The sequence below is a fragment of the Kogia breviceps genome, chromosome 1, assembly GCF_026419965.1.
Source record: "Kogia breviceps isolate mKogBre1 chromosome 1, mKogBre1 haplotype 1, whole genome shotgun sequence".
NCBI lineage: Eukaryota > Metazoa > Chordata > Mammalia > Artiodactyla > Physeteridae > Kogia > Kogia breviceps.
In genome coordinates, this window is record NC_081310.1 from 184,302,678 (window position 1) to 184,316,769 (window position 14,092).

Sequence of the window (14,092 nt, forward strand, 5' to 3'; positions counted from 1 at the left end):
CCCTGGGAACCACCCAAACCAGACCAGCAGCTTTTCGCCTGGTAGACTGGGGCACCTTGGAAGTTTGGGGGTGGGGGGAGGGGGGCTGTTCTGAAGGGTGTGAGCAGCCTGCTGGATGAGGCCCAGGCAAACTAGGCCAGGGATCAGCCAGGTCTCTCCGCTTGCTGTGTGGCCTCGGGTAGACTTCTTAGCCTCTCTGTGCATATGTCCCTCCACCTGTACCTTCCTGTTGAAAGGGTGAGCAAGTACCAGGCAGGAGAAAACAGTGGGGTAAAGTTAGGGGAGGATTCTGATCTTTATCCTCCATCCTTTTCCTCATGGTGATCTCCATCTTCTAAGGGAGGGGACTCAGGGCACACCCCCCCTAAATCTCCCCAATACCCTAGGCCTGAGCCTACCAATTCAGACGGATTACTGGCAACTGCGGGAAGAGGTCAGTTGGGAGAAGGGGCTCAGCTCTGAGAAATGGGGTTGGTTGGGTCTATTTTGGGGGGTCAGGTTTGCAGTCAGGGCTATGTGGGCAGGGGGGGGTTGGATTGTGGCTCTAAGCAGCACAGGGGAGCATGCAAGTGCAGGGTCCCCCTAATGGTAGCGAAGTGTACTGTAGATTCCAGACCCCAAGAGCCCCTTTGGGCAAATTGTTCTTTCTGAACTACAGGATTCCAAAAAGCAACTGGAGAAGGCATGGAAGGACTACGAAGCCAAAATGTAAGTGGCTGCGGCCAGGATGGTTTGTCCAGGAGAGCCATGTTTCTGTTGCAGCGGGAGGCTGGATATGGGGAAGAACCTAAGTGCTGCCAGGGCACGTCACCCAGAAGCGCATGGCACCTCGCTCTCTAGAAATGTTTATGGGGGCTGGTTTATGCCTGATGGGAGTCTGGGGGCTGGATCACGAGATGACTAAAGGGGAGCTATTGTGAAGGGACCCCAAGATGCTGCTCTCAGAGACCCATCTGCTCAGTGGTGCCAGACATGGGCAGAGAGATGGAAAGAAGCATCCATTTACTCAACACCTCCATGTGCCAGACATCCATCCTCACACTCACCCAACCCTGTGAGGGAGATATGAGTATCCCAATTATCAGAGGAGGAATTAGAGGTTCAGAGTGGTTAAGTTACTTGCCCGAGGCCATACAGCTAGGCAGAGGCAAAGCTAGGATTCACGTTCGTTGATCCTGTTTCTGCAGCACCAGGTAGTATCTATAAACATTTAGCTGGACATAGAGGATGAAAGGCCATACCCGGGCCTCTTGTGTGCAATGCACAATACTCCAGATTTCTCCCTAGCTACTGGGACATTAGGGAGACAGAGGGACTCCCAGGTACCCAGTAACCAACTGCCCCTGAGCAGGGACTCCTCGGGCTCTGCCTGCCAAACTCTGTCTAGGTCCTGGCCACAGCCCTCTGCCAGGACCCAGCTGGGCCCACTGTACCTCCGGGCACCGTTTGCTCTTCTTTGTAAAATTTTGGCTTCTCTTGCATTTTGCAAAAGCAATATGTGTTCATTATGAATAACTTAGAAAATATGGAGAAGTAGAAGAGGAAACATTTTTAATTATCTCTAGGAGAAGATGAGGGTCATGTGGGGGAATATCTAGTACTTCTCTATTGTTAGAATTTTTTTACATAGTGTGTGTAGCACTGTAATTTCATCATTTTAAAAGAGTGGAGGGTTGGGGAAAGTTCCCTGGTGGTCCAGTGGTTAGGACTCGGTGCTTTCCCTGCCATGGCCCAGGTTCAATCCCTGATCGGAGAACTAAGATCCCACAAGTGGCATGTCGAGGCCGGGGGTTGGGAGGGGGAAGTGGGGGGAGGGGAAACTACCAAAAACCAGGAAGAAGATCCTTCATTCACAAGCCTAAAGTATTAACATCTTTCTAGTCATTTTTCTATATATAAAGAAATATTTTTACAAAACCAAGATCATAATAATCATACTGGGGTTTTTTTTGCTTAAAAATACATTGTGACCATCTTTCTACATCATTACATATTTTTATACAACATCACTTAAATGGGTGCACTGTGTGTCAACATATGCATAGCCCACAATGTATTTAATCTGCCCCTGTTGTTGGGGAAGCACCCTTGGAACTAAATCCTTGCTCCCAACTATAATTATTTCTGTAAAATCCTTCCAAGAAGTAGATCCTGGAGCTTTATTGTTCCTCAAGCTCCCAGCACCACGGGGACCTCCCTGAGTCTGAAGGAGGCCGAAACTCCTCCCCCGCAACGAGGATCTCCATCTACAGTCGGCTGTGGGTGTAGATCTTGTGGTGAAGGGCGTGGGAGCTGTGATGAGCTTTCCCATCTGTTCTCATGAGAGGCCTAGGGAGGGGTGTGGACATGCAGGCAGGTGCTCTTTCTCTTTATGATCTGATGTGTGATCACGTGGTCTTCATCTTCCTGAGTGACCTTGGCTAAGCCCTTAGCCTTTTAGCCTTTCAGGGCATCATCTACTAAACAGAAAGAATAAGCCCTACCTTGCTGACCTTCCCCAAGTAGCTCTGCTTTTACCAGATTGATATATTGATCTTGCCTGTAAGGTTTCGTTTAAAGAAAAGACTGTGTGTAATGATGGGGAAAGGGGCTTGTGTGAGGTTACGCAGTGAGTTGTCGATAGGGCCTGGGCTAGAACCCAGGGCTTCTGAGTCTGGCCTTCTTCTTCCAGTGGTCTCCTGGCTCCTGCTTCTATGACATAGGTCGAGCTACATGTCCTGGCACAGGTGTCTGTGTACATTCGTTTTATGAGGGCTCCAGGTATAGCTAGATATTAGAGAGCCATGAATTGCTGTGCAATTCCACCTCATTCTTACCAAACCAGTCTAGGCAACAACTGCAAGGGCCCAAGGGCCCTGATAGCATCTGTTGAATACCACCGAGATTCTCACCCCCTGGTTGTTCATACAGGGGGTCCCCCTCTCCACCTGGGGCTGCTAAGAAAGGCATCCCAGGCCCTGTGCAGGGGACACAGTTATCTAGCCTGTTCCATTTTCAGGGCTGTTTCCTCACCTGAAAAATGGGGCCAACGATACCTTGCAGGGTTGATGTGGAGGTGAAATAAGTGCATGTACAGCACCTGGCACTGCAGTTCAACACATACTTATTGGCCATCTTTCTGAGCCAGAACTGGGGCCGGAATAAACACAGCAAGGGGTTCAGAGGCAAAAGCCCAGACCTCTGCTCCTAGCATTTCCCCGACCAGCCGGGGATCTTGGGCAATCACCTCCCTTCTCTAGAGCTCAGCTTCATCTTTTGGAAAATAGTCCCTGACCGTGGTCTATCAGAAAAGACACTGTGACTATCACCAGCTGGGGGAACCAGGCAGGGAAGGAGGGATGGAACATCTGAGCCACAGTGTTCATGACCAGTGCTGTCCCTAAGGCTCTAGCATCAGGCTGACTTGGGTTCACATCCTCTAGTACTTAGCAGCTGTGTGCCTTGGACAAGTGACTTATCTGTAAAATGGAGTAATGATTCCTGCCTCATGAGATTATTGCTTTAGTGTGTGAAGGGCCTAGCAGAGCACTCAGCACAAAATTAGCACTTAAAAATAATTATTAATAATAGCAGCTAATACTTATACTTACTTAAGAGCTTCCTTTGTGCCAACTGCTGTGATAAGCTCTTTACATCTGTCATCAGTTATTCATCTTGGAAGGGAACGGTGCTATTATCCCCAATTTATAGGTAAGTAGTGAGGGAAAAAATATCGCCACAATTCCTGCCTTAGTGGATCGCACTGGTTTGTAAGCAAGAAGAGAGGCGGGTCCCAACATAATGAAAATACAAAGTGACAGTGCTATAATGAAGGCATCAGCCAGAGGTGGCAGAACAGGCCGGCAGTTTGGGGGTGGAGGGAGGGGTGGTTGGAAAAGGCGTCACAGGAGAGGTGGTTCAGGGTGTCAGGTTGGCAGGTGCCTGATTCGTTTTGATTCCTTTCCTCTCGCGTCTCCCTCCCCCCTGACCTCCTCACTCCACAGGGACCTGTTCCTCATCCCCTGAATAATGTTAGACTGTGGCTGTGGTCCCCTTCTCCAGTTATCTCTGTCTTTTTAGTAACTAGCCTTTCAGCACTTTTCACTCCTGCTGCAGCTCCATTCAAAGAAAATAAAAATATTCCTAACATTTGAAATGTTTATGAAACATTGGTCATACTTTGAGGACAGGGAGGGAATGGGATTTGCTGTTTTCTGTGTGGGGTTGTGTGCGGTGGAATGAAAGCACCCCCAGCTGTCAGTTTGAGGTGTATCAGGTCATTTCAGGTGACTATTTCAGACTTTGTAGGGAAATCTTTGTAAATTACCATAGCTGAGGCTGAGGGACAGAGCTATGGTAATTCACAAGGCCATGTATCATACTTCACAGCTTATCTTCATCCTGAGCTAAGTAGCTTCTGTCCTTTAACCTCCACTAGACCTTGCATTAAAAATATTAAATAAATAAATAGGAAGTATGCTACACTAAAGAAATTATCTAGGGAATTCCCTGATGGTGCAGTTGTTAGGACTCAGCGCTTTCACTTCGGGGCGCCAGGTTCGATCTCTGGTCGGGGAACTAAGATCCCACAAGCCACATGGCGCAGCCATAGATAGATAGAGAAATAAATAAAAATAAATTATCTAAGGGAATCATCAAGTTATTACTATAATCATCAGTATCATTAGCATCATTATAATCCTGTCATTTATTGAGGGCTTACCATACACCAGGAACTGTACTAAATGTTTCCAGTGCATTAGATCATCTGAGAACTAGGCAGTATTAGTCTCATATTTGAAATGGGGAAACTGAAGCTTAGAAAGATTTGTAAGGTTAAGTAAGCGAGGGAGCTGCCATTCAAATCCAGAATCCACATTTCTAGCCACTGTACTATACTGTGGCTTCCTTTTTGTCCATATACTCTGGAGCAGACTTCTTTCCATGCCAGTATATATAGATTTCCCCCATCCTTTTTAACAGCTGCATAGTATTCCTATATGTGCACATAGCATAATTTATTTAACTACTTCCTGTTGATAAATATTCAGCTTATTTTTTCATTTCTCCCTATTTATTTACTTGTTTGGGGGGGGCATGCCACGCATCACGCGGGATCTTAGTTCCCCCACCAGGGATCGAACCCATGCCCCCTGCAGTGGAAGCGCAGAGTCTGTTAAATCTGGAGCACCAGGGAAGTCCCTCTCACTTTTTGCAGATATGGTAACAATGTAGACGGGAGCTGCCCTTGCCCTCTCCCAGCTGCTCTGCCCCCTCAGTCTCCCACCCTCCTTAGCAAGCTGCCAGGCTCATTGTTGCTCAGGCCTGGCCATCCTTCTCTCTCTGCGCTCACCTTCAGATCCCAAAAGAGCATCTGCCCTGACCCTCAGGCCCGTTCACAGGGTCAGTCCTCACCTAACTCCACTCCCCTGCCACAGATTCCCTCTTGGGGTATCATAAAGCTTTAGGGAAATGAAGAATAACCACTTCTAAGAACATTAAAAACAAACAAAACCACACACACACACACACAAAAACCCTGCAGAACTCTGCTCTAGAGAAGTGGTTTTCACCCAGGGGTGATTTTGCACCCCCAGGAGACATTTGTGGTTGTCACAACAGGGCAGATGCTACTGGCATCTAGTGGGCAGAGGCCAGGGATGCTGCTAAACATCTTACAATGCACAGGAGGGCCCCCACAGCAAAGAATTATCTGGTCAAAATGTCTGTAGTTCCAAGGTTGAGAAACTGCTATCTGGGTCTCCAGGGACAGATTCTGCAAATAAACACCATTCCAGAGGTCTGACGTCAGTAAGGTCTAGAACTTTAGAACCAGAAGGGGCCTGAGAACTCAGTCTGGGCCATCGCTTCCTCAGTTTACAGATGGGAAAACTAAAGCTTCAAGGGGCCTATAATATTAGACTGTAGTGTCTTCTGTCAGCTAAGTCTTTTGCATACTTTATCTCATCTGGGTACAGATAGAGGTCCCCATTTTCCAGATGAGGAGACTGGGGCTTGGAGAGGGGAAGTAATGCAGATGTAAGGTTATCCCGCGTCTCTTTTCTTTGCTCAGGGCTGGCACCCACTGGGAGCAAAACTGTACACAAGCTGTCTCCTTTACATGGGATTCACAGCCTCATGCGTCCAGCCCCAGATTTGGAAATACTCTCCTGGCTGGGAGTGAGTGGTCTGATGGGTGTGGGATTTCCAGGAAACCATTTATACACAGTTCCACCCATCCACAAACAGGAGAAACCACCAACTCTGAGATCCTTAGAGGAGAAAGCCCAGGTTACTCTTAGCTACAGGATGGGAAGCGCTTTCTGTCTTCACCTACAAAGAAAAGAATCAAGGTTTTTTTAAGCTTTAAATGGGAAGCTCCATGGCTCAGAAGAATGAAGGCACCTTGTGGTCTTTTAACCCACATGGTCCTAAATCCCTTCCAGAAAAATCAGAACTGCTCACCCCCAATCCCACCTGGCCCTATCTGAGCCCATCCCCTCCCTGCCTAGAAACCATCACCTCCTTCCCATTGCTCTTGGGATAAAGACCAAGAACGTCAACACGGTCTGACTCAGGCCCTGCATGGGCTGGCCTCTCTTTACCTCACCTGGAACCACCTCCCTCTCTGTCTCTGCTATGAGCCCTGATCTCTCCTGCCTCCGGCTGTCACGTGGTCGGATCCTCTCACCCAGCCCCAGCTTCCTCTGACTTCAGATCCCAGCTCCAGCATCACTTCCTAAGTAGCTGGATGAGGTTGGATCCCCCATTTTACTCTCCCATTGCTCTCTTCAAGGCTGTGATTTGATTCACGGGGCTGACTCCCCCCCCCTCACCAGCCTGTAGATTCCCTGAGTCCACACTGTTGACCGTTGTACCCCAGCCCCACCACACAGCTGCACAGAGGAGGGTCCCCTCACTCGTGTGCCCGTACAGACAGGAGCATGTAGGGATGGTGGGACATGCAAGGGGATAGTGAGAATTCTTCAGGCCTCTCTTTCCTTGGGGCCTAGGGCCAGGCTGGAGAAGGAGAGGGACCGGGCCAGGGTGACAGGAGGGAGTGCCGGGGAGGTGGCGCAGGACACCCAGAGAGAGCGACGCGTCTTCCAGTTGCACATGTGTGAGGTAAGGGGTGCCCCAGGCCGAGGGAGGGGTGGGATGTGTCTTCCTGTCTGCATCCCTGAACCCCCCTGGGGGCCCAGTCACAGTCTCAGCCCAGATCCTTGCCAGATGGCCCTTGAGATGTCACCAAGTTTCAGTCATGGCCAAAAGGATTAGCCTGGGATGGGGACAGCCGCCCCTTGTCCCCAGGATTCAGCTTTGCTCACATCACACACCTTTCCCTGCCCTGTCCCCAGTATCTGCTGAAAGCCGGGGAGAGCCAGATGAAGCAAGGTCCCGATTTCCTGCAGAGCCTCATCAAGTTCTTCCACGCCCAGCACAAGTAGGTTTCTCCCCGTCTCCCACCCCCATCCCCACGGTCGCTTGCCCCTTAACCCTTCAGGCAACCAAGAACAAGGCCATCCCCAGGGTGCGGCAGACCCCTGAGGCTTCCGTGTGTGTCTGTACCTCACTGGTAATGCTTTTTACAGCTGCTCTTTATTGAATGCTCACCACATATCAAGCACTACGTACCCTACACACACCCCTGTGAGCAGCTACTGATATTATCCCCATTTTATAGATGAGAAAATGTAGGCTCAGATTTACTAAGATCACACAGCTAGGAAGTGGGATCTGGACCCAGACACTCTGACTCCAGGGTGCCTGCTCGTGGCCGTCACACTATATTGCCCCCAGGTGCCCTGTGATCTTTAGAGCACCTTCTCCCACACTTCCCCTCTCATTTTCATCTCTCTCTCTGGTCCCTTGTTTGGCCTCACACCCTTAGCTTTTTCCAAGATGGCTGGAAGGCTGCTCAGAGCCTGTCCCCCTTCATAGAGAAGCTGGCAGTCTCAGTACACGCAGTAAGTTGGGTCTCACCCTTGAGCTTGTGGTCAAGTCCCCTGTCCTTCCGGGAGAATCTGTGGCCATGGAATTGCTGGCTTCTGTCCAGAGAGCAAGGCGGCTACTGCCCTGCTGCCCTGGGTCTGGGCTCTGTACCTGGCACATCCGCTGGCTGACGATGGGGTCCTGCCCTTTGTCCCAAAGCTGCATCAAGCCCAGGAGGAGGAGCTACAGAAGCTGACCCAGCTCCGGGACTCCCTCCGAGGGACGCTGCAGCTTGAGAGCAGAGAAGTCAGCCCCTGAATCATACCCAACCAGTGCCCACTCCCAAGGCCCACCCTGGAGGGAGGGAGAGAAGGAGGACCCCGTAGCGTCCCTTTGAGAAGTCTCCCTGAGTGAGACCCCTGCAGATTGGGGCTCTTCCCACCCACATGCCCTGAGGTCTCCTTTGCATGTCCGAGGAACAGGAGACTCTGAGCCGGAAGAACTCAGGAGGTGGCTACAGCATCCACCAGCACCAAGGCAACAAGCAGTTTGGGACAGAGAAGGTCGGCTTTCTGTACAAGAAAAGTGATGGGTAAGTGACTCAGAGAGCTCAAGTAACTTGCCCAAAGCCACCCAGCCAGTAAATGATAGGGTTGGGTGAGCTGCCTGAAGGGACTGTTCCTATCATTTGTGTAGACCCCGAGGGTTCCAGGACCCTCCACTCTGGCAGTGTCAAATCATCAGAATCCTGGGCTCGTGAATTTCTGCTAAAGTTGGTGGTGGTTCTTAACGTAAAGAAGAAGAATAGCAGCAGCAAACAATTTTTGAGCACTTATTATGCACTAGACACTCTCCATGGCCTCACCCGTAATCTCTATAATATATTGACTATGCCTGGAAATGAAACTGTTGACTGTACCCTGCTCCCTGGTGTAAAAAAAAAAAAATCAGTCTGTGAAATGAAAAGGGCTTTATGGGAATCTGTTAATTTTTTTTACTTACTAATCAGTTTTTATCAGAGAAGAATACCTTTGTTAAACCGATTAATATTTACCTCTTACAGGAAAAGTGTCAAGTAGCTTTGATCTTGGATTTGCTAATTTTATTTTTGAGGGCTCGATATTTATCTTGCTTTGTCTTTAACCATAATTCATCTGTTGTGGTCAAGAACCTGTTCCTCCTCTCAGACTAGGAGGTCCCTAAGGTTGGGAACTGTCTCATCCATCAGACTGGAAGTTCTCAGAGGGCCAAGGTCACATGCCCCCTTTAGAATAAAAATTCCTAGAGAGTGGGGCTGTCTGACTGGGAGCTTCCTAATGGCAGGGCTGTGTCCCCTCCAGCAGAAGGGAGCCCAGGGAGTGAGGGGCATAGGGGTCACGGGACAGAAGAGGTCAAGAAGTGAGTCCTGGTCCAAGACTCTGTTCACTGATACAGGGGAATTAGGTGTGAGCCTTGAGTGACTGTCTTTCGATCCCTCTGGGCCCTAGAATTCGAAGAGTCTGGCAGAAAAGGAAGTGTGGAGTCAAGTATGGCTGCCTGACCATCTCACACAGCACGGTGAGGCCTGGAGGGGTGGGGGGGGTCTCAGGACACTATAGGTCCTCTCCTCCTGGTGTTCAGAGCAGACAGATGTCAAGCCCTCCCTCTAAGACTGGTTGCAAACCTGGATCCAGGGAACTGGAGACTCCCTGTGGGAGGAAGGAGGGGATCCAAAGCCTCACACTCTACATCCTTGAGGTGCTAGGAGAGGGGAGACATAAACTGGAACACGATTATTATGCCCATTTAACAGATTGGGAAACAAGCCTAAGAGTTTGGGAGGCCCAGAGAGTAACATGTACATCCTCCATCCCCAATTTCGCACAGATAAACCGGCCACCAGTGAAGCTGACCTTGCTGACGTGCCAAGTGAGGCCAAACCCCGAGGAGAAAAAGTGCTTTGACCTGGTGACCCGTGAGTAGTCCCTGCCCCCTACCCAGCAACTGCCCAGGGCTTCTCTGAGAGACCTATCAGCTCCTGGGAGGCTCCAGTTAGGGGCCTGTGTCCAGTTCCACATGTGTTTATCAAATAGTTTCTACGGCAGGCATAAGACTCCTTAAGCTCTGGACACTCTTTTTAGAGGCTTCACCCCAGGTCACATTAAACATTAAAATGCACCCACACCCCACATTAAATATGATTATTTCTGTAAAGCATATTTAAATGGATTTGGGTGATTTGGCTTTCAAAATTATTACTTTAAAATGTTCAGTTTTCATCTTTTGGGGTCTTGGTGACAGGCTTTTCATGAGCGCCAGCACAGGCTGAGAAAGACCTAGATCTGGTCTTCAGGGAGCTCTGTCTGACAGGGGTGTGAGGTGGGGACCCAGAACTGCAAGGTGATGGGGAAATGTCCAGAAGAGAGGTGCAGATATAGCACCATCAGAGATTAGAGAGAGGGAGGAATTCCCTGTCGGGTCCAGTGTTTAGGACTCAGCGCTCTCACTGCCGAGGGCCTGGGTTCAATCCCTGGTCAGGGAACTAAGATCCCGCAAGCCATGCGGTGTGGGCAAAAATAAATAAATAAATATTTTAAAAGATATATTAGAGTGAGGGAAGGCCTGCCCTGCTGTGAAGAATCAGGAAAGCCTTCTCGGAGTTTAGCCTTGAAGGACACAGAACATAGAGTCTGGGGGAGGATGTTTCAGGAGATGAAAGGCATGGAAGCAGGAAAGTGGGTCCTCCAGTTTAGACAGGGTGCAGGGTTCACATAGCAGTAGTGGGAGGTGAAGCCTGGGACCGCCTCTTAAAGGTTTGGACCTTATTTCCTGGCAGGAGGGAGCCACGGGAGGCCTTGGAGCAGGGAAGTGGCATGATTTGAGCAGAACCTTTGCCCAGCAATCTGGCAGCTGGTGCGGACTGGGGGATGAGGGGGAGAAGGGGGGAGCAGGAAGACCAGAAGGGAGGCTGTGGGGCTGGGAGGGGAGGTGGCCGTAGGTTCAGAGACTCCTCTGCCCGTGAGCTGAGGGGGTTCCTGCGCCCTGAGAAACCTCACCTGACCCTGGAAGCTGGGCTTCACACAGAGGGCCTTCTTGGGGTCCTACTCTGGAGGTTTCTTCTGAGAAACTGCCCCCTCTGCTGGCCACTGTCATTACCCGCCCACTGTAGCTCAGCAGAGCCTGGCCCCAAGGAACAAAACCTCTGTCTGGAGCCGGCGGTGGGGGTGAGGGCTTCGCAGGCCCAGGGCAGCAAGGACAGCAGGATTTCTGTGAGCCAGACAACGCCCCTCTCCCCACAGACAACAGGACATACCACTTCCAGGCGGAGGACGAACATGAGTGTGAGGCGTGAGTGCCCCCCACGGCTAGCCTGGGGGTGGGGGCAGGGGAGCAGCCTCCGGCCCGATACAGGACCGCACCACCGCGGGCGTCATCCCCACGCCACGCCGCACTCTCCGCAGGTGGGTGTCAGTGCTGCAGAACAGCAAGGACGAAGCCTTGAGTAGTGCCTTTCTGGGGGAGCCCAGCGGCGGCCCGGGGCCCTGGGGGGGCGCCGGGCTGGACGGGGAGCCCCAGGACCTCACCAAGCTGCTCATCGCCGAGGTCAAGAGCAGGCCCGGGAATGGCCAGTGCTGCGACTGCGGGGCTGCAGGTGGGGCCGGGCGAGGAGGGAGGTGGAAACGGAGGGGAGGGGCCTGCGCCTCCAGGCACGAGCTGCGCTACTTTTCAGACCCCACTTGGCTCAGCACGAACCTGGGCGTGCTCACCTGCATCCAGTGCTCCGGCGTCCACCGCGAGCTGGGCGTGCGCTTCTCACGCATGCAGTCCCTCACCTTGGACCTGCTGGGCCCCTCCGAGCTGTTGGTGAGGGCGGGGCGGGGCCGGAGGGTGATTTGGGGCGTGGTCTGATGAGGGGGCGGGGCTTGGGCCCGAAGGGCTCAGCTGGAGCCTATGGGGTCGGACGGGGTGGGGCCAAGGTGAGGCAGGGCCAAGTTGGGGCAGGACCCAGAGGAGCCAAAAAGAGGATGGGCGGGGCGGAGCCGAGCCTGGACCAGGAGGGGGGCTGAGGGGCGGGACCTCTGGAAGCTCAGTCCTTCGGGGGCGCTGTCCTAACCACCGCGTCTTACCCCCCACTACTTTCCCGCGAACCCAGCTGGCCTTGAACATCGGAAACACTCGCTTCAATGAAGTCATGGAGGCCCAGCTGCCCTCGCACGGCGGCCCTAAACCCTCAACTGAGAGTGACATGTAAGGGGATTCTCAGCTGGGGGCGGATTCTGGCCGGGGGATTCTGCTTCCCCGGCTCCCAGGGAGAAGTCTGGGGAGAGGGGAGCCTCAGATCTGGAAGAGTCCAGGACATGTGGGGTGGTTTCAAGGGTCAGCTGAGTAGAAAAAGTCCTTGCTGTGACATCCCGCGGTTATTTTTGGCAGGAGCACCCGCAGGGACTATATCGTGGCCAAGTATGTGGAACACAGGTTTGCCCGGCGGTCCACCCCCGAGCCTCAGAGACTCTGGATGGCCATTTGCAACCGGGACCTCCTGTCTGTACTGGAGGCCTTCGCTAATGGGCAGGACTTTGGACAGCCACTTCCGGGGCCTGAGGGGCAGGTGAGAACCCGCTCCAAGGGCCATTTAAAACCCAGCTATACTTAGCATGCCCCAGTCCTCCTCCAGGGCTGGTTGTTTCTTCCTCCTGCCCCACCTCTGACATCTGCTCAAACCCCACCCATCAGAGGGGTAAATGGAAGAGAGCACAACTTAAGTCAGGCAATCCTGAGCCAAAATCCTGGCTCTGTCTTTTCCTAGCTGTGTGATCCTGAGCAGTTTACTGAACTCTGAGTCTCATTTTCTCATCTGTAAAATGGGTTAATGATAGCACCCATGGGGTTGAAGTGAGAATTAAGTCCCGTATGAAGGGCCTGGTGCATAATATATGTGCGATAAATGTTAGAATCTTTTTTTCCCTTGAATAGCCTTAGAAATGGGGAGGAGTGGGTCAGATCAGAGCAAGGAAGGCCATTGCATTGGTGATTCTAGTAACAAACATCACGTGAGCCAAGGGGGAAAGGATATCAGAGACATTTGAAGGAATAAATTGACACTGATTGGACATCAAAAATTGGATGCCATATGTTTGAGCTGTCTGCCTGATATCTTGTGGGCTATCCAGTGGGCAGGGTGGGTGTAGCACTTAGATGGGGTAAGAATTTGGAACAGCCTACACGTGAGTGTTAACTGAAAGCCTGAGGTTATTCGACGTCTCTGGGGGCAGTGAAAGAAGAGCAGAGAGAAGAGTCCAAGGCCAAGAACTAAGTCTGGGAAACACCTTCTACTGGGGAGGAGGAGGTAGAACCACTGAAGGAAGCAGTGAAGGAATGGCCTTTCATCCTCCTCCCAAACATGAGGTTTCCCCATTCAGTTTCCTCTCTCAGGGGTTCTGGCAGCTTCACATCTGGAGGTGTCAAGGGGCAGCAAGAGTTTAAGAGGGTAATATTGGGGGGCAGGTGAACTGCGGTAAACTCAGAGGTGTGGACATGTATTCAGGCACCTGGAGAGCTCGCCCTGCACTTGGCTGTCAGAGTCACCAACCAGGCCTCCCTGCCCCTGGTGGATTTCATCCTCCAAAACGGGTGAGAACCTCCCTGCCCACCTCCTCACGCTCCCCTTGCCTTCCTCTTCTCCCCCTCTCCTCCCTCCTGTCCTCTCTCTCTTTCCCCCCTGACTTTGACCCCTTCACCTGTCTGTTCCCTTCCTTCCTCCCTGACCCACCCCCACACACCCCGCCACAGTGGTCACCTGGATGCCAAGGCTGCTGACGGGAACAGCGCCCTGCACTGCGCTGCTCTCTACAACCAACCCGACTGCCTCAAGCTGCTGCTGAAAGGGAGAGCCTCACTTGGCACAGGTGGGGCTCCGACAACTCCTCCATCAGACTCTCATTCCTGACTACCCCTCGTGGGGGACTTCCTGCCTTATTTCCAGACAGAGAGCACTGGTAACAAGCATGGACTTTGCTCACAGACTTGGGTTCTAATCCTGGCTTGCTTCTGACCATCTTTGTGACTTGGGGGTTTGTCCATTCATCTCTTGAACCTCAGCTTCTTCATCTGTAAAATGGGAATAAGACCACTGACCTAGCAGACCTCCTGAAAGGCTAAAATAAGACAACGTTTCTCAAAGTACCTAGACAAATAAACATTA

At 51.7% G+C, this 14,092-nt stretch overlaps 1 protein-coding gene across 7 annotated transcripts in view; it reads left to right on the forward strand.

Annotated features, from left to right (window-relative positions):
* Positions 1 to 14,092, forward strand: part of ASAP3 (ArfGAP with SH3 domain, ankyrin repeat and PH domain 3) — a 48,993-nt gene that overhangs the window by 29,233 nt on the left and 5,668 nt on the right. For 3 of the 7 annotated variants that reach the window (XM_059062099.2, XM_067015137.1, XM_059062089.2), the window contains exons 5-19: positions 659 to 708; positions 6,993 to 7,104; positions 7,338 to 7,423; positions 7,871 to 7,946; positions 8,131 to 8,217; positions 8,394 to 8,503; positions 9,399 to 9,468; positions 9,778 to 9,865; positions 11,190 to 11,238; positions 11,352 to 11,542; positions 11,621 to 11,754; positions 12,044 to 12,138; positions 12,322 to 12,499; positions 13,436 to 13,521; positions 13,681 to 13,796. In XM_059062099.2, coding sequence (XP_058918082.1) covers positions 659 to 708; positions 6,993 to 7,104; positions 7,338 to 7,423; positions 7,871 to 7,946; positions 8,131 to 8,217; positions 8,394 to 8,503; positions 9,399 to 9,468; positions 9,778 to 9,865; positions 11,190 to 11,238; positions 11,352 to 11,542; positions 11,621 to 11,754; positions 12,044 to 12,138; positions 12,322 to 12,499; positions 13,436 to 13,521; positions 13,681 to 13,796 — 1,528 coding nt within the window. Of the gene's footprint in view, positions 1 to 658; positions 709 to 6,992; positions 7,105 to 7,337; positions 7,424 to 7,870; positions 7,947 to 8,130; positions 8,218 to 8,387; positions 8,504 to 9,398; positions 9,469 to 9,777; positions 9,866 to 11,189; positions 11,239 to 11,351; positions 11,755 to 12,043; positions 12,139 to 12,321; positions 12,500 to 13,435; positions 13,522 to 13,680; positions 13,797 to 14,092 lie in introns of all 7 variants that reach the window. The other 4 variants (XM_067015115.1, XM_067015126.1, XM_059062079.2 and 1 more) reach the window with 2 other exon arrangements.